Raw genomic sequence first — 22,555 nt, forward strand, 5'->3', positions numbered from 1 at the left:
GCACAAGCATGGCGCCCGGTTGGCGCCGGGCTGGGCCGGTCTGGCGCCCGGCTGGACCGGGCCTGGGACCGGGCGCGCCGCGTGGCGGCCGGTCTGACCGGGCCTGGCGCCGGCCTGGACTTCTTCTTCTCCCCGCGCGCATGCCTCCCTCTCCTCCCTCGCGCTTCCATGGGATGTCTCCTTGTCCAGCTTCTTGGCTAGCTCCATGTCCACCTTCACGTCCAAGCCTTCTTGTCCAACTGCTCCTCTCCTCCTCGTGTGATGCTTGCTCCTTCTTCATACCTGATCATACATAAGTAATAGGACTTAGGCAGTATAAAGTTCTCATCAATCAAAGTATCACTTAGGAACAAATTCACCTGTTGCTTAAGTAGCTTCGCATGAGCTCGTGTCATTGGTCCAATCCTGACTTCATTGGACTTGAGCTTGATAGCAAGCATCGTCTTCATCTTACAATGACGGAGGTAGTAGTGTGGTAGGGATGTCCCCATCAGGTAGTCTTCAAGGTGGCAACCGGAACTTTTACACAAAGGTTAGGGCACGCATCCACGACTTAATTGGAGACTCCCAACGACATCCACGAAGATTCACAACAAGCTCGAGCTTTGGGACGACCTCACAAAGATTCACCAAGACACACGAGGGGAAATACAAATTCCTTTGGTTAGGGTGTAGATCTATGCCTCCTCCACCGGATCCGCGAGAATCAAGAGATTCTAGTGGCTAGGTATCTACAAAAAGGAAGCTCGATGTATCAATGGTGAAGAGAGAGATTCTATAGGTTTTTCTACTTGGGGAAGAAGATCCTATGGGCTCTCTTAGATCTGGTCGTTGCGTAGAAATAAAATTAAAACTGGAACTTCCGGTCTCCGTTGTCGGTAGTACCGTTAGGTCAAAACAGATGCCCAGTGGTCATTTTGCAAAGGGGATCGGGCAGAGTTTGGGTGGTACGGTGGCCGGTAGTACCGGCCAACTTCCAGCCAAGTTCTGGAATGCCTTTAAAGGCTACCAGTACCCTTTTGTGACTCTCGATGCTAGTTTCTGGTACTTGAATGGAAGTATGATGCCACTAGAAGTTGCTGGTAGTACTGTCCAACTTTCGGCCGTTCTACGAGGGGAAAACGGAATGGGACGGTAGTACTGGCTGTTCCGGCCACCAAAATTTCAGCAGAATTCTTTGCAACAGACAAGGAAGAGTGATGTAGAAAATAGGATGGTCGGGGATGTGAGAGTTTGGTTTCTGCGCATGACCCCACATTGCATTCCTTCGAGTACATAAAGGGGTTCGCAGCAGAAAACAATAATTTTTCTAACTAGTGTTCTATGATTCCTGGGAGCGAGTGACCCCCCACACATCCACCTCGGAGAAGGGAGCTTCCGGTACGGAGAGGTCGTGCAACCGCATCCCTAGGTAATCCGAGGTCCAGCGAGAAAGCTCGCTCGGACGAAGAACCCAAGAGCTCTCCATAAAAGGAGTCCACGGCTTCGGCTTTCTTCTCATGGTCTGAGATCAGCACACCATCCACCTTAAACTGTGCTATGAAGTTCTTGCGTGAAGGTGGAAGAACCTAGTACAGTCATCATTCTCATTCAACCACGTGATCCTGGACCACTGCCTGCAATCGTGCCCTCGAGTGATGACTGATGACAGGCTCAGGAGTTTGCGCTTGAGGAGCTTCCTAAAGCCCCTCTCCTCCACCGAGAGGACCCTCGAGTCCATCGCCACATCCAACCGGAAGGTTTTTTGCCGTGTAGGTTTTTGCAGATTTTAACACTTGCCAAAGAGGTTTATCGCGTGTTTTTGGTCCTTTGCATTTGGATACTCGGCAAAAAGCAGTTTTCCTGCAGTAATCTATTGAATTTGCTTAATTCATTTTTTTTCTTTCCAGCACATTTTGCTCGGTGTTGCTCGGTGTGCCGTGGTGCTAAAGCTGATCAAAATCGCGCCCGGTTCGCATGCATCAAACGGTTTGCGGCGGAGACAGAGGAGGAAGGAAACGGCCAAACCACACCGCGCACACGCAAAGCTGGACTCGCGGCCGCAGCACATCGGCGGCGCCTAAACCCAATGGGAAAAACCCTAGCGCCGCCCGCCCATCCTCCTATATATACAGAGCGCGGTGTCCAAACCAAAGTCGATCCGGTCCTAATCCTCCCAGCCCCCATCAGCTCCGGTCCAACCTCGAGAGAGAGGTGGGAGCAATGGCGCGGGTTCCATTCACCACACTGCTCGCGCTCAGGTGCCCTGCCCGCCACCTCCTCTTCTCATCTTGATTCCATGGCCTCGGATGTTTATGATTTTCTTGCAACCATGATACTTATCCGTCTTATTATTATGTCCGTGGTGCTGCAGCCGGCGGGGTTACGCCGCCTCGGCGGGAGCGGAGGTGCAGAAGCGAGCGCCGGCAATGGCTGGCAGAGTCTCGGGCGCGGAAGGCGGCGCTGGTCAGGCGCCATCCAGCGGAGACATCTTCTGGATGAGGGACCCCAAGACGGGCAACTGGATCCCCGAGAACCGGTTCGCCGACATCGACGCCGCAGAGCTCCGCGCGCAGCTGCTCTCCAGGAAGGCCTAGACGAACAAGGCGGACACCCGCGACGGCGAGCACCACACAGCAATCCCAGTCCCGGCTGAATCTGAGATCGTACTTATCCAAAAAAAAAATCGCTTTATTTGGCTTGTTAGAATGATCGTGTTTGGAAATCAATAGAAATTTTTGACATTGCAGTCTGAATAATCGAATTTTAAAATTTTCATTTTGGCAAAACGGAAGGACTGGCCGTTGGACTCTGATTTCTTGAGGCAAAGTGTAGAACTACATGATTAGGGAGGAAATGGATTGACCAACATGGATGGCAAGCGACAGCAGAAGCAAATTGTTAGGGGAATATGGATCTAATCACCGGCGGCGGAGCCTGCATCACATCGTCTTGAACTTCATCTCCGTAGGGACGCCTGGAGCATGGAGGGTGGTCTGCGGCCGGATGGCCGCAGAAGCAGTCCCCTTCTGGGTGGACAGCGCCGACGCCAGGCCGATGGGCATGAGGCAGAGGCCCTTGCTCTGCAGGTACTGCATCGCCATCGTCATGTTGTTCTCCATCAGCTGCGCGACCTCCTGCTCGAACGCAGCGTTGTCTTCGTCCGGTTGGGATCTTGATCTTGGGGATCCCAGGAGAAGCCCAGAGGTCTGCATTGCAAATTTGCATCGGTGATAAAAGAAGAATGAATTGCCAAAATGACAACGGACTGTTTAATTTTTTTACTGTACCTCATCCTGCGACTCCATCAGAAGCGGAACGACGGCTTCGGTCGCGCCCAGCCTGCTCATGCTCAGAACCTTCAAACATATCAATGGCGTCAGTAGAGAAGCAGGAGAAGGTAATTGACTGAACAAAAGTGACTGCGGCAATGCATACGGACCTTGGTCTGTAGCTGAAGAAACTTTATGTACTCGATGATCTCCTCAAGCATAGACGCCTTGTCCGTCTGCGACACATAAACCAAGGTTCAGAAACAAGCACATTGCATAGTCAAAACCAAGGTTCAGAAACAAGCACATTGCATAGTCAGTTGAACAGAGAGAGTAAAATTTCGCCCAAGTTTTTCTCGGTTACATACCACCAGAGTCAGTCACCCACACACCCACCCACGGTTAATTGGAGGAGGGCGAGGTACAGGACCTCGCCGCTTCTCTGCCGTGGGGGATAGGGGGAGAAGGAAGAAGAAGGGAAGTTTCTTCCTTGGCCTCAATAAATTAACAATGATCCTATCTATATATTGCATTCACTAACAGCACGGCACTATTTTAGGCTCAAACTCATAAAGGCCCCAGGTATAAGCAATGGCGATCTGGACTCTGCCTAACGAAAGGTAGGGTGAGCTTCCTTGTTCGGTGTCAGCTAAACATAGCCGTGATGTGTGTATGTTCCTTGTGCTACAACTATGTCAGGTGGGTGTGCTGGTCGAGCGGCAAAAGAGTGAATTGAAATACTACCTTGTTCGAGTTTGGAACCAGCTCCTGCAAATTCTTCATCCTATCAGATATCTTCTCCCTCCGGAGCTGCAACCAGACAGAACCCAGTCAGAACTCCGAACACGAAATAATGAGGCTAGGAGAAACGAGAATCGCTGTGATGGACGGGCGGCTCACCCTCTCGGCGATGCTGTGCGGATCCGTGGCCTGGCCCCGGCGAGCCCTGGCGCGAGGCTTTGGAGCAGCTCCACCACCGCTCCCAGCGACCCCATTACCGTTAATCTTGCCGCCGCCGTCTTCAGAAACCAGTTTGGGATTGAACGGTGCAAGCTGTGGGCCGTGAACCAGCGAGGAGAGATCCAGATGGCGCAGGCCGCCGCTGAACTCCTGCACATGTTGCGATCAGGACATCAAGTTAGTTGACAGTTGAGACACACGCCTCCTGAATTCATCACGTATAGGGTTGATCCGGTTCAGCGCCAACCGTCAGATAGCAAGTACTGTACGACCGACTACTAGGTTGTCTCACTCACATTTTGGTTCATCTGGTGCAGAGTGTCGATGCCGGGGCGAACGTGCTGTCCAGGAGAGAACGACAGCAGCTTGCCGCTGCTGAACTCAGCATCATCCTGCAGGCACAGAACAAAATGGATCATTTACTAAGAAGATTAAGGGAAGGTTTTCGTAGTAATTAATCCGTGCCAACTTTTACGAGACTTACGTGTAGCTGCAGCTGCGCTGGGGGCACGGCGCCGAGCTGCTGCTGGAACCTGCTCGTCCCATTAGGGGCGCAGGCGGCAGCCTCGTGCAGGAGATCCTCGTCGGAGATGCCACCGAAACCGAAGCTCTGCGTCGAGGTTTCGTCGCCCGCCATGGAGCCGAGGCAGGCCGGCGGCCACGCGACCGGGTGCTCTGCACCCATGAGGAACTGAGGCAGGCCGGCGCCGGACTGCTCGCTCCCGCTGCTCTCGTTCGAGCTGCAGATCACCGGGGCGCTGTCGGTCAGCGACACGGGGCACGGCAGGATCGTGCCCAGCGCGCCGGCGCCGTCGAAGTCGAGACCGTCGCTCTGCAGCAGAAACTGCTCGTGCAGCTCCGCGGACGGCAGCGCGACGCCACCGGCAGGAAACGCGGTCTCGGAGGAGCCGTTTTGGAGGTGGTAAAACCCCATGCCTTGTGCCGAGGAACCGACGAGAGAGGAGGCTCCGGTGCCTGCCCACGAGGACGAGCCGGCGAACACCATGTCCTGAGGCCATGCCGACGACGGGATGAAGGGATCGACGAAGCCACCCATCGATCGTGCTCTTGTGTAATTCACTCGACTTGAAAGAAGGAAGAAACGACTCCTGCTACAGAGTTAGAGGAACAAGATTACTATGAGTGATCACTACACACTACTAGTGCAAGAAAGAGAGGTAGCACATCACAGAGTAACGTTGACTACAGTTCAGCCTTAGATCCAGAACAAAATGATGTCAGCGAATGCGATTGCTGATAATAACAAAACTAAGGACTATAGAGGGTAACTAACTACCAAGCGACCGATAAAATAAAAGAAGGCAAGTAGTCACTCCTGCATAAGTATATCCATTTCTTCACCAGCCATCTGACAGAAGGCACTAGGAGAAGGATCTGCCATAAAACCCCCCTTATTAAAAAGGATTCTAACTCGACCGTTCGCATCTGGATTGCAAACTGCTGCATAAAGAACAATTCATGGGGTAGTCACAGAGTCAGCAGGTTTTAATGGCGCCCAAATGGCAAATTATGGAGTAAATTAGTAGAAGGATCTACGATCCGTCACTCGGCTCATACTACTGCATCTAAATAAGATTCAACAGGATTCATCAACTCCGGGTTATTGCTATCCTCGAACTAGCGACAATTTCATCAAGAACAGGAACAATGAACCAATCTGCGCATGTAAAAATAGTAGCAGTTGAACGAAACAAAATCCTAGCATCCAAAAGCGAGTGCGAGAGGCAGAGCTTGTAACGCGAGGCATCCAACACAACAGCGTCTTACACAGAACAGAAAATCTGTGTTCTCTACCAAAGATTCGCCCCGAAAATATACAAGAACAACAACACAAGAAACACGGAATATCGCGCGATTGTTCAAGAAACTACCAGCACGAAGATCTCAATTCATCTATCTGAAGAAACTAACCTGAAGTAACCGAGTGGACGGAGTAGAGCCAAGGGAAGAAAAAGGGGAGCTCACAGTTTGACGAGGAGGAAGACGATGCGATAACCGCTTCAGCTCCGCTCCTCCGCTTTCTCTGGCCCGGCCTGAAGAAGAGGAGAACTGGGGAGGTAGGGAGGGAGGCGCTGTTTGGTTTGTTTTCTCTGCGCGTGGCTGTGGCCTGTGTGTGTGACTGCTTCGCTTCGTGTGCTTGTACCCGCGCGTGCCTCGCACCACGCCTGACAAGTGTAGGCACGAGAAGCGGGCTGATTTGTTATACACTCTCGTCCCGGCCAAGTTTCTTTTTTTTTTCTTCGTTTTTTCTACTACTTTTGTGCATGTCCATTTCTTTTGGTTACCCACGATGGATATATGTGCGACAAATAGTTTCTCATAGATTCCACGAAATGTCCTCATGGTACTTTCTATATACGCTTGATTTTTGAAAGCCACAGGCCAACTTGTCCCCTCTACAAAATTAAGTTTTTATGACATATACTCCCTCCAAAAGTGTAGGGAGTTTATACAATTCGTTTCTGATACAAGTCACGAACCGGTACGGTGGCAAGGGAACCCAGGAGGCGGCGGAAAAAAGGCAAAAAACTCATCTAGGATTCCGTCCTCCTCGCCGGCGATACCGCCGGTCCGCTCCGCCTCCGGTGGCCTTGGGGCCTTGGAGGTGTGGTGGACCACGGTCCCTCGTCGGCGGGGAGTTTCTGTTCTTAATTTAGTTTGCTTTTCAGTCTCTTCTTTGGGATGGTGAGGCGGCAGCTACATCCTGAAGTCAGAATAAGGTCCTCCCCGCCCTATCCTCGCTCCGGTGGTGCATCTAGCGTTGTCGGAGGGTGCGTGGAGTTGTGTGCCCGTGTTGACGTCAGAAACCCCCTGGCGGGCAGAGACGGGCAACACAGTAGAGCCGGGAACAACTAGGGCTGCGGCTGGCCCCAGTCCCTCAGAGCGACGGCCCGCAAAGCCTCCTGGTCACACGTCCGATGCTATCGCAAGGGCGTGCCACCTGACCTATACCTGGTCGGGAAGGTGTGGATGATGCCTCGCTTAGTTTCCTGCATGGCATACACGTAAACATTAAATACGAGCCTCGATCGGCTCTCAGGTTATCCTGTGAATCGGCTCAAAGAGCCGATCCACCCATGATTCGAACGAGGTGTCCGAATATATGGTGGTCCTGCTTGATCAAGATAAAGCTAATAAGATCTACGACGATTTAGGGTTTTCACCGCATAATCGGATCATCCTACTCACGATTGGGCCTCGCGCTCGCGCACGGTGACCGTAAGCCGATCCTAGACAGGGCCTAAAAACCAACACGAGGTTGATCCCCGGAACATCATTTCTAGGGCTAGCAAACGTCACCCTACACGCCGCTGGATCCTCCAACCCTTTGTAGGGCCTAACTAATGCGGATATTAAACTAATCCTTGATGATCAAGGAGCAACCGTAACGGATCAGATCTACTAAACTATGATCAAGCGGGGTGTCGCCCCTACACCTGAGATAGGTGTAAGGGCGGCTAGATGTGCAAGGGTTGCATAACGAAAGCATGTAATTCGAAGAACAATGCTAACCCTAACACATCTAAGATAACTACATTGCTCGCCATCAAAAAGGCTTCAGCACGAGCAACGCATGAACAACGTGGGTAGGCTTGTGCTTCCTAGATCGCAAGATGCGATCTAGGCAGCATGGTGCTTACCGGAGAAACCCTCGAGACGAAGGAGTTGGCGATGCGCCGAGATTTGTTTGTGTTGAACGTTGGTTGTTGTTTATTCCATAAACCCTAGATACATATTTATAGTCCAAAGGACTTTCTAACCGAGGCGTGCACCTAACCGTGCACGGGTAAAACTCTAACTCCTAACCGACACGTAACCTAGTATGTTACGAGATACAAGGGCAAACTAGCCCAAACTTTACATGTAAGGCCGATTCACGTATTTCTTCTATATATATATATTCTTCAAGCCCATCTTGATCGCGGCCCACCTCTGACTCGGTCAAATTCTGGTGATAACACATGCCCCCCTGGTTTTGGAAATGTCATTTCCAAAATCATTACGCTTTCCTTTCGTCGGGTCATGTCGTGGCAGAGCAGAACTGCCGCAGAATCTTCCATCATTACGCCTCGCCTCCTGGGCTTCTCTGTACGAATTGACAATTTCGGCATCACGTCCCCGAGAACCGTCATGGCATTAAATCTCCACTACACTCCTTTTATTTATCTGTGCCAAACGGTTCACCACTCCATCCCCTTGCTCTGCTCTGTCCACCAACGCCAAAAAACCCTCTTCCCCTGCAGCCATGTCTTCCTCTTCCTCCTCCGATTCAGGCCCCCCCCTCCAATCGTCGCCGAAGAACAAGGAAGAGGACGACCTCCACTCCGGGGCGAACCCCATCTCCTCTGACAAGGAGAAGAAAGAAGGAGAAGCAGAGAAGACCAAGGCCTCCCCCTCCGCCAGGCTCCCGTCGAAGAAGCGCTCCCGCATGTGGGCGGACAGCGAGGATGATGATGATGACGAGGAAGGAGAAGATGAGGAGGAGGAAGAAGATTCCTCCTCCTCCGGCCGGGTATCCTCCAACGAAGCGCTTCCGCAGGTCGGGCGGATAGCGAGGATGATGATGATGACGAGGAGGAGGAGGAAGCCCCAGCCGACGGGCGGGGCAGCGATGGCGAGGACTTCTCCGGCAGTAGCGCCGATGGCGACGCCGACGACGACGCTAGCGAGGAGTAGTTATGTAGGATCAGTAGTCCCTTGAGCAATCGGCTCTTCTTTTGTTCTTCTTTTGAGCAGTCGGCTCTTCATTGTAAGAAATCCCAATATTAATGAAGAATTTCCCTTAACTTGATTTCGCCGATTTCTTTCATGCTGATTTTGTCGACTGTTGGCCTAATCCATGCTTAATGACTGATGGCAACGCATCAGTTTCTCACGATAATCTGCGAGACAGGCCAATTCAGTCATCCCTCCAAGCTAGCCAGCTCTGCCGATGACGATGGCACAGCTGATCTTAGTAGGCTGGCGACTTGATCTTAAGCAGGCGTCTTTAACAGAGCCCTGGAACTGTCTTGGATGCTCAAACTGATGACTCCGTAACAGAACACCACTCTCCAGACCAGTTGTGATGTAGGGCTAGCCGATTCCAACCAAATCGGCTCCCCAGAGCAAGGATCTTTAGGGCGAGCTGCCCCCCGAGCCTTAATCAAGGCGAATCAGCCAAATGTGCCGCCATTGGCCTCAAATCATGACGTAGCCAGCCGATTTTAACAACATCGGCTCCCCAGAGCAGAGAACCTTCAGGGTGAGCTGCCCCCCGAGCTTCTTCAGTCTACTTCTTGCGCCTTGCAGGCCAGATCGGCTCCTTTCCTTCGGCGGATCTAATGCAACCCATCCTTGACCTGATCTGCACGTCCAGGCTGCTCTTGGCATTGTTTCTTGAAGAGAGGACCCGAGCCATTGAACCATTGAACCACTCCATTGAGGAGTTCTTCCATCATAGTCTTTCTTCGTGGTCCACTTCCTCTGACAGTTATACCTCTTGAGTCGATGGCCATGCATCGGCTTTTATATCCTTAAGTCGATGCCTGCTGCATCGGCTGTGCTTAAAATTTTTTGAATTTTTTACGGCCGATTTATGCATCGGCCCCCATACTTTAATACCCATCACCACAGGATGAGGCACTTCTACTGCATATCCTCGTGTTTTATCCACCTGGGTGCCCCCCCGAGCCGATTCTGTCAAGAGAATTGATGGTATCGGCTACGTTGGATCACATGTTGAACCCAGGCAGAATGGATGGTGAGGATAATTTTGGCCGATTGCTGGAATCGGCCTCCACGTTGCTTGCTCGGTGAAGGTTTTGTAATGTCCCTTCATAATTTTTTGGGGCCGATCACAAGGATCAGCCTCGCCACGTTTGCTCATTGACGTGCTCTTGCTATTCGTTCAGGCCGGTAGATAAAACCAGCCCAATCTCTGACTTTATCATGTTGGTGCGCTTGCTGTCGTCCACCTTGAGTGCATCGTGTAATCGTGGAGCACTAAGCTTCGTCGGAAGAACGAGCACCATGTTTGTGCCAGCCGATGTTTCATCATCGGCTTTCCTTTGCTTGGGGCGCCACTCCATTTTCCGTGGACGACCCTCTTCATCCAGGGTTCGCTGAACCTTCGCAGCCGGATCAGGCCTTGCCTTCCTCAATGTATGCAAGTATAACCTTTCGGCTTCCTCCCAGGCCGCGCAATCGCTGAACCCTGCGCTTCTGGGAACGGCTGAGTCCATCAGGGCACCACCTTGGCCGGTGGTACCTGTCTTCTTCTTCTCCCCCGTCTTCTGAATCTTCGAGATCTTTCAACCGAGGGGACTCAGCTCGTTTGCTTTGTGGCGGGAGAGGCCCTAGGCGCTTGAATACGGACACGTTGGCTGCCTCCTTTTTCTTCGGTTGCATTCCGGGCAATTGCCGATTGTGGGCAATCGGCTCATTCCTGAATCCCAGCGAGTGTACGAAGAAGGGACAGTCCTAGTGCCTATCCTCGTCGACTCGCTCCCCCAACTTTTCCTTGGCACGGCGCTCGTGCTCCTCCTCATCACGATCATGCCGACGACGTCTCCTGTCGTCCCTAGCCAGACGATCTTCTTCATCATCGTCGTTGTATCGCCGGCGTTGGTCATACTGACTCACATACTTGTTGAGGAGGTGATCAGAGAGAGGTCGTTGATACCTTATGTTTTTCACCTCTCCCTCTGTGACGTAGCGCTTGCCGTCTTGGCGGAGCCAATCGCGTGGAGCGGCTTCCTCTCGTATCTTTGCTATGAGAGCAGCTGCCCTCATCTCCGTCCTTACCAGAGTGGTGTCCAGGTCCTACCATGTTGATATTGCACGAGAAATCCGGCTGGCACCCTCCATGGTAAGTATACTCCACCATGTTTACGGCGGGGAAGGGGTGTGTGTCGACCTTCATGGCGTATTGGTTGAAAATCAACCGTCCGTTTTCTATCGCCATTTGGATCTGCTGCCGCCACACCCCGCGGTCGTTGGTGGTGTGGGTGAACGTGTTATGCCACTTGCGGTATGGCTTTCCGTTCAGCTCTTGCACCGTGGGGATCTTGTGGCCTTCGGGTACCTTTATATGCTTCTCCGTGAGTAAGAGATCAAAAATCTGCTCAGTCTTGGTCACGTCGAAGTCGAACCCTTTTGGAGGGCCTTGTGGCTTCACCCATTTACAGGACACGGGGCCTGTCGCTCGAGTCCATTCAGCCACTGCTACCTCCCGATCTCCCGCAGCACCTTCATCCTCGTCTGCCTCAACCAGGGTCACCGCGCGCTTGAATTTGTCCTGGTAAACATCTGGGTGGCGCTGCTCATATGCTGACAGCTTCTGCACCATGTGCGCCAATGAAGGGTAGTCTGCTTGGGAGGCCACGTCCTTAATCGATGATGAGAGACCCACCACCGCCAACTCGACTGCTTCTTTTTCACTTATATGAGCCGAAAAGCATCGGTTCCTAATGGTCTCGAAGCGCTGGACGTATTCCGACACTCGTCTCCCCGCGCTTACGTCGTACTTGTGCTAGATCGGCAATACCAACCTCGGAAGCCTCCGAGTGATACTGCTCATGGAACTGCTCTTCCAAGCTGCTTCCAAGTCCGGATGGAGTTCGGTGGCAGCGATGTGTACCACCCGAAAGCCGATCCTGTGAGGGACTCGTGCGAAGAACCTCACACGCAACTCGTCCGATGCTGAGATCGTGCCCGGCTGTGCCAAATATCGGCTCACATGCTCGATGGAGCTGGAACCATCCGATCCACTAAACTTTGTGAAGTCCGGGAGCCGATATTTGGGTGGTAGCGGGATCAGTTCGTAGTCGTTGGGGTACGGCTTGGTGTAGCCGAACGTCTTCCTTTTCGGCATCATGCCGAACTGATCTTTCAGGATTGCACAAATCTGATCCGCGGTGATGGCCGAAGGTGTCGAACCCTGAAGATTCGCCGGGGTGGCATACTTAACCAGCCATGCTTGCTTTACCGGTTCTAAGCCAACTGCAGGAGCTGGGCTTTGGAGGTTTGTCGGAGTGGCGTACTTGGCCAGCCACGTTTGCTTCTCAAGATCTGCTCCTGACGTTCCTCCTGTTGTCCCAGAGGCCCCTGCTGTTGCAACCTGGTTCGAGAGTGCCCAGGTATTGCAGTCTGGTACGTATGCGCACGCGTATCCGTGCGGGATCTCCTTGGGTGCCTCGGGTAGGAATTGGTAGTCACTAGGATCACCACCAATCTTGTAGACGACGTATGCCGATGAGTTCGGCGGTTCCGGTGCTGCCCATGCAAACGGCAACGGAGGATGGGACTGGAGTGGCATCTCTCCTTTGAAAGTCCCCAGAGCTGGTCCCTACGGAGAATACCGGTGGCTCATGATTTCCTGGACCACGCGCAGAGCGACACGCTCCAAAGTGTTCACCAGGCTCTTAGAGTGGCGGTGCAGCGAATGAGCCACCATGTAGTTGATCTCCTGACGCAGCGACCTGGTGCGTTCTTCTGACGGGGCGGACGGGTCCACTCCATCGAGTGCGCCTTCAGGTGTGAAACCCTTCCACCTGACGCCATGGGAGCGGGTTCGGTGGAAGGAGCCGATGAGTTCGGCTTCGAGGGTTGCCTTGATCTCGTCATGTTTCTTCTTGGGTTCATCAGGCAGATCCTCGTACTTGACCGGAGTGCCTTCCGCCATCTCGGATGTAGATGGCGATGTGGTGGATGTCGAAGGTTGTCCCACCGGGCGTGCCAGAATGTGTTGACGTCAGAAACCCCCTGGCGGGCAGAGACGGGCAACACAGGTAGAGCCGGGAACAACTAGGGCTGCGGCTGGCCCCGGTCCCTCGGAGCGACGGCCCGCAAAGCCTCCTGGTCACACGTCCGATGCTATCGCAAGGGCGTGCCACCTGACCTATACACGGTCGGGAAGGTGTGGATGATGCCACGCTTAGTTTCCTGCATGGCATACACGTAAACATTAAATACGAGCCTCGATCGGCTCTCGAGGTTATCTCGTGAATCGGCTCAAAGAGCCGATCCACCCATGATTCGAACGAGGTGTCCGAATATATGGTGGTCCTGCTTGATCAAGATAAAGCTAATAAGATCTACGACGATTTAGGGTTTTCACCGCATAATCGGATCATCCTACTCACGATTGGGCCTCGCGCTCGCGCACGGTGACCGTAAGCCGATCCTAGACAGGGCCTAAAAACCAACACGAGGTTGATCCCCGGAACATCCTTTCTAGGGCTAGCAAACGTCACCCTACACGCCGCTGGATCCTCCAACCCTTTGTAGGGCCTAACTAATGCGGATATTAAACTAATCCTTGATGATCAAGGAGCAACCGTAACGGATCAGATCTACTAAACTATGATCAAGCGGGGTGCCGCCCCTACACCTGAGATAGGTGTATGGGCGGCTAGATGTGCAAGGGTTGCATAACGAAAGCATGTAATTCGAAGAACAATGCTAACCCTAACACATCTAAGATAACTACGTTGCTCGCCATCAAAAAGGCTTCAGCACGAGCAACGCATGAACAACGTGGGTAGGCTTGTGCTGCCTAGATCGCAAGATGCGATCTAGGCAGCATGGTGCTTACCGGAGAAACCCTCGAGACGAAGGAGTTGGCGATGCGCCGAGATTTGTTTGTGTTAAACGTTGGTTGTTGTTTATTCCATAAACCCTAGATACATATTTATAGTCCAAAGGACTTTCTAACTGAGGCGTGCACCTAACCGTGCACGGGTAAAACTCTAACTCCTAACCGACACGTAACCTAGTATGTTACAGATACAAGGGCAAACTAGCCCAAACTTTACATGTAAGGCCGATTCACGTATTTCTTCTATATATATATATTCTTCAAGCCCATCTTGATCGCGGCCCACCTCTGACTCGGTCAAATTTTGGTGATAACAGCCCGTCAGATCTGCTGGGATCCGGTCGGTTTTCATGTTTGTTGGTGTGGTTTCATGATAGTCTCTTCCGATCTACGGTTGTCATCATTGACGATGGTTGCTGCTCTGGTGCGCTGGTCCTTTGGGACCTTAGCACGACGACTTCCGTCCGTCTACTACAACAAGCTCTACTACGACAAGCTTTGCCTGACTCCGGCGATGGAGGGGCGAGGACAGCGGCGCGCCTTCGGCTCGTGCTAGTGTTTGTAGTCGTCGCTAGGTGGTCCAAATACCAATTTGTAATTTTCTTTACTTTTTGGGTTATTTGTACTACTGTTGATGATTATTAATAGATCGGTGGATTTCTCGCAAAAAAAAAGTGTAGGGAGTTTAGTTTAAATATGGGATAATTTAAGCTAAACTTTAACACTTATTATGGATTGGAGAGAGTACTATTTACAAATGCAAATACTAAATTATCATACCCAAAAATATGAATTCAACATTGTAACTTTCATAGCGCAAATAAAACTTACATATTGGAAGGGGGTGAGTTCGCTGATCTCTACCTCTCGTGGCACTGTTCCACAAGGTCCCTCAAATCCATGCCAGCTAAAACATCAGTACTGTAGTGAAGATAGACTCAAACGTGGCATCTTAAAGTCTTAATTTGAAATGTAGAATATGAGAATCAGATGAATAGACAAATCACAAAAATTCAATGTCATGACTAGTGGATTCCTATAGGAATCTAAAACACAAAAATTGTACATCATATTTGTTCGGATGCTCTGCAAGGAATTTGGCAGGGATATGCCTCTTCACGAGAGGGAGAAAAGGATATAGTCACATATTGCATTGAACTTGTCAAAGAATCATAGTTTATGATTTTTGTTGATTCAAGAGATTTTCATAGGAAACTTAGAGGACTAATTGAAATCCTTACGATTCTATCCAATGTTTGTTGTTTGATTCATAGAATGGAGCCTTGTTGGAGGGTTTTTTTGCACTACATTTCTAAGAATTTTGCATCCACTTGAACCTCTTAGAAAGAATTGTATAATTTTCTTGCGACAGAAACAAACCGAAATCATATATCATTCATATGGAATCAGGCGAATCAAAGATGTCCCGATCCTCCAAAAATTGAAGAAAATAAGATTCTATTCTTATGAAGATAATATCTCCAAACGGAGCAAACAAATTTGAAGTGTTATCCATAATTTAGGGGAAGTTCAACTTTTTTTAATCAAATCGACCATATGGAATCCAAGGGAAGTACCATTTGTTCTTATGAAAAAAATTAGAAACCCATTTTGTTTTATCCCCGATGAATTACACAGCTCTTTTTTAGCACATATCTATCCCACACATTGCTTTTCTGTCCAATAGTTCCGAGTATATTTATATCCTTATATGTGCATAGCTGTCGCTAAAACAGGATTTTGGGATTCCATATGGTTGATTCGATAAGCTATATGGTTCTTTCACATCTTGACAGCAAGGACAAAGAGACAAAAGAAGAACAACTTCCTTTCCTGATGGAAAGGGTGGAAGAACTCATGGACAGTGACAAAAGGAAAATGTGAACAGGAATGATTAATACCTAACAGTTGTGCTAGTTGATTAGCTAAGTGATGTTCGGAGAGTATTAGAGCGATGGAACTAGCTGAGGTTAATCTTGGCGTAAAGCTGTTGCCTACTAGGCCTGTAGATTTTGAGTTAATTATATGTGTTGTCTTCTCTGATTAAAAAGGAGGGTGTCCTTTCCAAGAGCAGGCCTCCTGATCCAGAAAACGATTTTGTTCTGGCTGGATCTCTCTCGGGATCGACAGCAACGGTTCCGGGCCATTTTTAATCACACCCAGGTCGTTGTCCGCAGTCGGCTTTGCTCCCTTTCGCGTGCTCGCAAAAAAGAAGAGAGGGCCTCCGCTTATATGCAGAAAAAAAAAAAGGAGATGTGAGGGAGATGACCGAACTGGCCCTTGGAGCCGTTGGTAATGGTTTACTTTGGCCTGGTCAATTAGTGCGCGTTTACCATTTCCAGTGCATGCAACTATCTTTTTCTTTTCTTTTTACCACCACTCCTACCGCCACTTCTTAAGAGCATGTATAATGGAAAATGCTTAGAGATTAAAAAAATTAAATGGTTTTTGTTTTAAACATGTGTATTTATATTTATTTATACTATACATGTGCTTAACCTTCTACACAAATAAGCATTAGTGCTTAAGAAATTTTTTGGTTTATGTTCATGATCACTCCTCTAAGCATCTTGCATTGTACATGGTCTAAGAATACTTCTTAATTAAGAGCAACTATAGGAGATCCCGGATAAGTGCCTAAAGTGGATAACTCCAGCGGTTATACGGTTGTGGGCTCAATTTACGTCCTGACCAAACCTCCGATAAATGATCATCCAAAAAAAGTTATCCATATTACCGATATCGGCTCATCCGCGCGCTATATACCCAGTGGAGAGAGCTGAATCTGGGTTAACATCCCCATTTCCCCCACCTCGCGCCGCCCAGTGGCCGATCTTTTAGGACTCCAGATCCAAAACGATGGCACCCGCAGCGACAAGACATGGATGCCGCTACTAATCGTTTATCCGTCCACCACACTCGCATGTGAGATCCCTCGACACCTTCAGCACAAGGACCGCCGCCACCATGGAACAAACTATGGCGGGATGTGGGAGCAAGGCAGGGCCTAGGGTGGCAACTGACATCCCGCATATGTCCTGGAAAAGCAAAACCAAAACAAAAAGTAGGCATGGAATGAAATGAAATGAGAATTAGTGAAAAATTGGTCCCGCATCCGCGCCGCTTGACACACTAGCAGGGCCACAACTGTGTGTGGACAATAGTTTTGTTAATGGTAGATGGGTGAGTTCTGATTCTTAGTGAGTTTGTGCGGTCTCACTCAGACATCACTTGCCGAGGGATCGGGAGATTCGAACCGCTAGTCATCCATTACACGTTAGGCCGCCTTCGGTATAGGTGTTTTTCAAGGTTTGAACTGAATTTTTCCTGGCTAACCCAGTAATAATCTCAAATACTCTCCGCAAACCATTCAACAAGCGAGGCTTCAACGGGATTAGACCCGGTAATCTTTGCAAACTCAACACGATTGCAGCAGATCAGAGACACGAGGGGGTACTCGCGTTTTGGCTATTGCTAAACAAGTTGTGGTCATGCACATCCTAATCCCACGCGCATGTTGCCTACCTCCATCCATGCACGTCCTAACATCACGTGGTGCTCCGTACAACCGTCTACGGATCCATCCACGCCGTCCGCAACTAGGGGCGTGAGTGGTTACCCAAGCCTCTTTTGGGGCTCCCTAGCGCATGCCCCTGGGGAGCATGGCTGGTGAGAAACAACCCAAAATCCATGTTCTCCAAAATTTTTGGTTGCACACGTGGAACTTTCCTGCATGAGGGCGGGGGAACAGTAACAACAGTGTTTGGTTGGTTGCGTTACACCATTCCATCATAGTCTAAAACTACTCACTGTTGTTTGGTTGCAACAATATCCAGTGACATGGTAACCTCTTCCTTTGAGAGGTGAGCTTACCCAGCACATAACACAAAATATGTTTGAGAGAACACGGACTTAAGCTAAGCAGTTCAGCCTAAGGGGTGGTACTGCCTAATAGTAGCTACCATAATACCGATGCACCACAAGCTAACCCCAAAAAACTACAGCTAGTGATGCATCAAAAGTTCATCATCAAAGGGGTTAGTATATATAGCACACCTCCCAAAATATTACAGTCCAGGCATTAGGTTTCCATCACGTCCTAGCTAATGGAATAGATATTGGACGAGCTCCCAAAATATACATGACCTCAGCAGACACGGCTGCAAAGGAGCACCACGGTGGTGCTTGTGCACCCATGAAGTTAACTAGATCCTCCTCTCTAACCATGGCTTATAACCTATTAGAATTGCTTGTTCTTTTTATTTTATGCATCATCATGGCATCGTGCATCATATCATTCATGTTTTACTGAATAAAATTATTTTATAAACCCTAGCTATTTTATTTCCCTCTCATATGGGTTATATAATAAAACCATCCTCCTTCTTTTCTTTAAGAAAACCCTAACCTCTAATCCTGGCCTTTTTCTCTCTCGCCCAACCCTTCCTCTCTCTCCTGCAGCCCAATCCACCCCGGAGGCCCTCTTCCTTCTCTCTCTGGCCCAGTTTCTCTTCCCTACTAGCCAACATTCTCTCCCTCTTTTTGGCCCATCTTTCCCATCGAAAAGGTACACTGTCGTCTTCCTCCTCCTGGTCACGCACGGAGCGTGAGCCTCCCCGTGGTCATCACCCTCCACCACCACACCAACCACTTCCCCCAGGGCCGGCTCTGACCCATGGCCACCTAGGTCGATGGCCAAGGGCCCATGGTTAAAGGGGGGCCATGATTTCATCCTCCCACAACCGTATGTTGGGCAAAAAAAATTTGAAGCACGGCACAAGCCTAGCAAAGTGGAACGCATGGACGCACGGTTGAAACGCTAGCCACAATTAACTTGGTATGTTCCTCTTCTACTACTCCTGATCGTGATCTCCCCGTCTACGCGATTATACTCCTCGGACTCAAGCCCTCGTACCCTCGCCTACTCACTCCACCTCCACTCGGATGCTCCTCACGAGACATCACGCCGATGATCATATGTGCCCTATGGTAAGTTTTACTGATATAATTCATCATCTAATATGTGTCTAATCCATGATTAAACCACTAGATTTCTCATCTCTTTAGCTAGCATGCTAGATTAGGGGTTCTTTGAGAACAGTTTGATCAGACATTACAAGACATAAAACTAATTTATCATTAGTCTAAGTTTTCTGAGTTTTGGCCACGTTGGAAAACTGTTGGTTGAAAAGAAAATTTTCTGGTTACAAGAGTTGTAACCCGTGTATATTGATCAACGTTGTCGTATAAGTGTGGGCAACACATGGAAAATGTAATACGTGAATATTTGCAAACACAAGTATGTGTGTGCACAAAAATGAAATACAAGATTTATAATGACGACTTTTTCATTGTTGGTGTGGCACTAGCATCGTTAAATTGCTTATTTGTCAAATCAGTACATGTACAAAAAAAAATGCTTCTTGAGCAGGCATTGCAGATGATAGACCCAGATCCTGTAAGATTACATTGGTTAGTTTGCATACATGGGGGCATGAGTTTCTCGTCCGAACCCTAAACCCTAAATTCTACTACCTCCATTCATAAATATAAGATATTTTGGTAGGCTAATAAAATAGTGATAGCATTTGTTAAATTTTGCTACTCCTTTGTCATTCTGTTGTAATATGACATTGTTTAAAGGCTTAATAATTACTATAGACATCGACTATGAAAATGTGTGTTTGGATGTAACTTATTTTGTATGTAAAAGTAGACAATATGTCTATATGCGACATATACATTAGCCTTAGAGGCCCATGTCATCAACCTCGCCCTAGGGCCCGAAAAAATATAGAGCCGACCCTGACTTCCCCTTCCCTTTTAAGCGCGCCCCTGCACGCGAACGGTACCCCTCTCTCCCATCCACGCCGCCGCCACCTACCTCCCTCAACCCTTTATCTTTTCTCCTCTTTGTGAGCAAAAGAAGGAGAAAAGCCTCACATCACCACCTCCACCTCGCCATGGCGCCGCCGCTCAAGGCTGCCCCTCATCAAGCTGAAGGCACCAGAAGATCCGCCTCGTCATCCTCTCCATCCTCCCCAAAGGAATCGAGCCGCGAGAGCTCCAATCAACCACAAACTCGCTGATTCCGTCTCCAACTCCGGCGAGATAATCCTCGATTCCGACCGCTCTAGTCCGTCTTCGGCCTCCCCGGCCTCTCCATGATCTTCATGGTGAGTTTCCGCGCGTGATTGATCCAATAGAATAGAGGTTGGGGAAGATGGAGAAGGCACGCCGGCGGGGGTATTTGGATTTCCGCGGTTATAGTAGAGCTAAATTAGGGGAGACAAAATTAGGGTGGTGCCCGAAAACCTCCCATTGCTTTTTTCAATGCACCGCTATAGCTCACGCCATCTCCGCCGCTTTCAGTCGCTCGTATGTCGCGTTTTCAAAATAACACGCGAACGAGGTGGCTCCCTAAAAATAGCATTGAGATGCTTTGAGAGACACGTGGGCCACTACGACGTGAACTGGGCATCCAATCGGACCACTTTTTACTCCCAAGACATATTTCAAAGTGATGCGGCCTAACAACTGTGTCACGGTACGCCGCGCAACCTACAATGTGGCAGCCGTGCATGAGACCCCAAGAACATGCATCCATCAACTGGTCGTAGCAAAACAAGACACAAAGCTAGCTAGCTGGCTTCCGTTATGGGCCCTCCCTCCCTCCCCTCTCTGGCGATTTCAAAATCCTCCTCCACCACCACCTCGCCCCACCCACTGATCTCGTCGGTGGGAGCTTCAATCCAAGCGGATATGGCTGAGCTGAAGTGGTCCTTGGGGATAATGTCTTTCGTGGAGGACAGGATGCTCGCCGAGGAGAGTGCCAAGAGGAAGGAGGAAGAGAAGGTCACCGAGGAGCGGAGGCAAACCAAACTGAGGCGGAAGCTGATCATGCTCCAGATCTGTCTAGCCTCGCCTTGGGCCATCGAGCAGATGGCCAAAGGGTGGCGCCCGCAGCTGTCGAGCATGGGATCGAGGAGCAGATCGTGGTGGCGCAAGGGATGCTGGATCTGAAGGATCCAGACGATCTAATGAGGGAGATGGCGCGACAAGGGCTCGAGGAGCTGGAGAACATGTTGTGAGCCAGCGAGGCTGAGGAATCTGGTCGCCGCTGAGCAGTGCTGGTTCTACTGCAGGGGGAATCACATAGATTCTTCAGGGATGGTCTTGTAAGGTCGACTCATGGCCTGAAAAGTTTGCAGAGAATCTGGAGGTACTCCCTTGTTCAGCATCTCCTCTGTCGTCTAGTGCCCATGCCAGTGCTATATTTGGGGGCAACACAAGGGAAGAGGACACTACCCAAAATGGAGGAGGCAGAGGGCTCGCGTAGAGTTTTCCACAGAAGGACGGAAAGCGAGAAGATGATGAGAGAGGCTGCAGAAGGAGTGGAGCTGTTGAGGAAGACGTCGGTGGGAATCATGGCATTGCCGGCACCACCAAATCGAAGGATCTTCGAACTGCTGGGTCCAAACCCTGTCAGGCCGCCCACTCCAGTAGGATGGTCTCGGCCTCCAACAGAGGACACAACATATGTTAGCAGCTCGTACGATCCAGAGAGGAAGCTGCCACCGATAAAGCATGAAGACCTGACTGCCAATTCAATTATGGCAAGGTTCAAACACATTACAAGGTGCCTGCTAGGAGGGAAGAAGAAGGTTTAGTTCGAAGAACCCTTCAAGGAAGGGTGCAAGGAAATCCTGTGAAAGGTATGTGTCATAAAAGTTCTTGCAATCGTTTACGTGTTCTTGGAGATCTCTCTGATGGAGAGAAAGAATTAGATGAAGCTCCCTCTGATGAGGAATGTCAGGCAACTCTCCCCATCTGCTTTGGTGATTATCTTGCCATTGCAATGGATAAGAGAGGTATGAATGATAAGAAGAGCATTAGAGAACAGAGGAAATTAGTGAGTAAAAAATGCAGGGGATCTAGCTTAGGAAGAGAAACAAGCTCTACTGTATCAGAACATAGAAGCAGAGCTTCTTTGCAACATGATTAAGTAGGGCATGTTAATGACACTCTACTAGAGAATTTAGATCCTGGATGGTTTAAAATTTTCCAAGGAAAGGCTGTTAGGCAAAACTTAAATCCTCTCCTTGAGGCACAAAAGGCTTTAGGGATAGTGAAACCTGCTCCTATGCTGCTAAGGCCACCAGCAGGTGACTCTTTCACCAAAGCTTGCAGTAGGCCTTTTAGGAAACCAGGGGATGACATAGAGTGCTTTATTGGAATAAAAATTTCCATTAAAGTGGTGCCATCTCGTGGGCTTGCCAAAAGTTCAGTTGATCCCAAGCCCAGCCCACCAGAAACTCAAAAAAAAAATCAAACCATGTGCTTGGATAAAGCTAAGACAGCGACCCCTCTGTCCGAAAGAGTCTTTATACAAGAGCACTTGTACAGCTTGCTGGGGAGTTGGTGGGAGCATGAAGCTAGGGTTCCTCCAGCTAAAACGACGGCGGAATACTTGAGAGAGATGGGAGAGAGATATGATAGCATGGGAGGAGGAGGAAATTATGGCAGAGAAGATGGTGGATCAAACAGACAACAACAATACAGAGGTAACAACTTCCAACGCCCACCCTTCTCTTGTCCTGGGCAATTTGGGGGGAACCAATACCAGATTACTCAAAGATTTGGGAGAGGACAGGGGCAATTCAACAACCAAGGCAGAGGTTCATTTGGACAAGGAGCAGGACGGTTCAATAACAACCAGAATCAAGGGGGGAGAGCTGGAGAC

General features: G+C 49.8%; 1 protein-coding gene across 1 annotated transcript; it reads right to left on the minus strand.

Annotated features, from left to right (window-relative positions):
* Positions 1-2,745: 2,745 nt before the first annotated feature.
* LOC124688384 (bHLH transcription factor RHL1-like) lies at positions 2,746-4,857 on the minus strand. Its single transcript, XM_047222071.1, has 7 exons — positions 4,696-4,857; positions 4,508-4,603; positions 4,152-4,361; positions 3,996-4,061; positions 3,422-3,487; positions 3,270-3,338; positions 2,746-3,188 (listed from the first exon to the last, which is right to left on the minus strand). The coding sequence occupies exons 1-7, from the start codon at positions 4,846-4,848 to the stop codon at positions 2,922-2,924; spliced, it is 927 nt and encodes a 308-aa protein (XP_047078027.1). The 5' UTR covers positions 4,849-4,857; the 3' UTR covers positions 2,746-2,921.
* Positions 4,858-22,555: the final 17,698 nt, after the last annotated feature.

The sequence above is a fragment of the Lolium rigidum genome, chromosome 2 (assembly GCF_022539505.1).
Source record: "Lolium rigidum isolate FL_2022 chromosome 2, APGP_CSIRO_Lrig_0.1, whole genome shotgun sequence".
In the NCBI taxonomy this organism is placed as follows: domain Eukaryota; kingdom Viridiplantae; phylum Streptophyta; class Magnoliopsida; order Poales; family Poaceae; genus Lolium; species Lolium rigidum.

What these genes read in the sequence shown, in the direction of transcription:
- LOC124688384 (XM_047222071.1), bottom strand. Translation starts at nt 4,848, where the DNA reads ATGGCGGGCGACGAAACCTCGACGCAGAGCTTCGGTTTCGGTGGCATC. An exon ending in CAGCGCAGCTGCAGCTACAC is followed by an intron (nt 4,604 to 4,695) that starts GTAAGTCTCGTA and finishes CTGTGCCTGCAG; the next exon opens with GATGATGCTGAGTTCAGCAG. An exon ending in TGGTTCCAAACTCGAACAAG is followed by an intron (nt 3,488 to 3,995) that starts GTAGTATTTCAA and finishes TATGTGTCGCAG; the next exon opens with ACGGACAAGGCGTCTATGCT.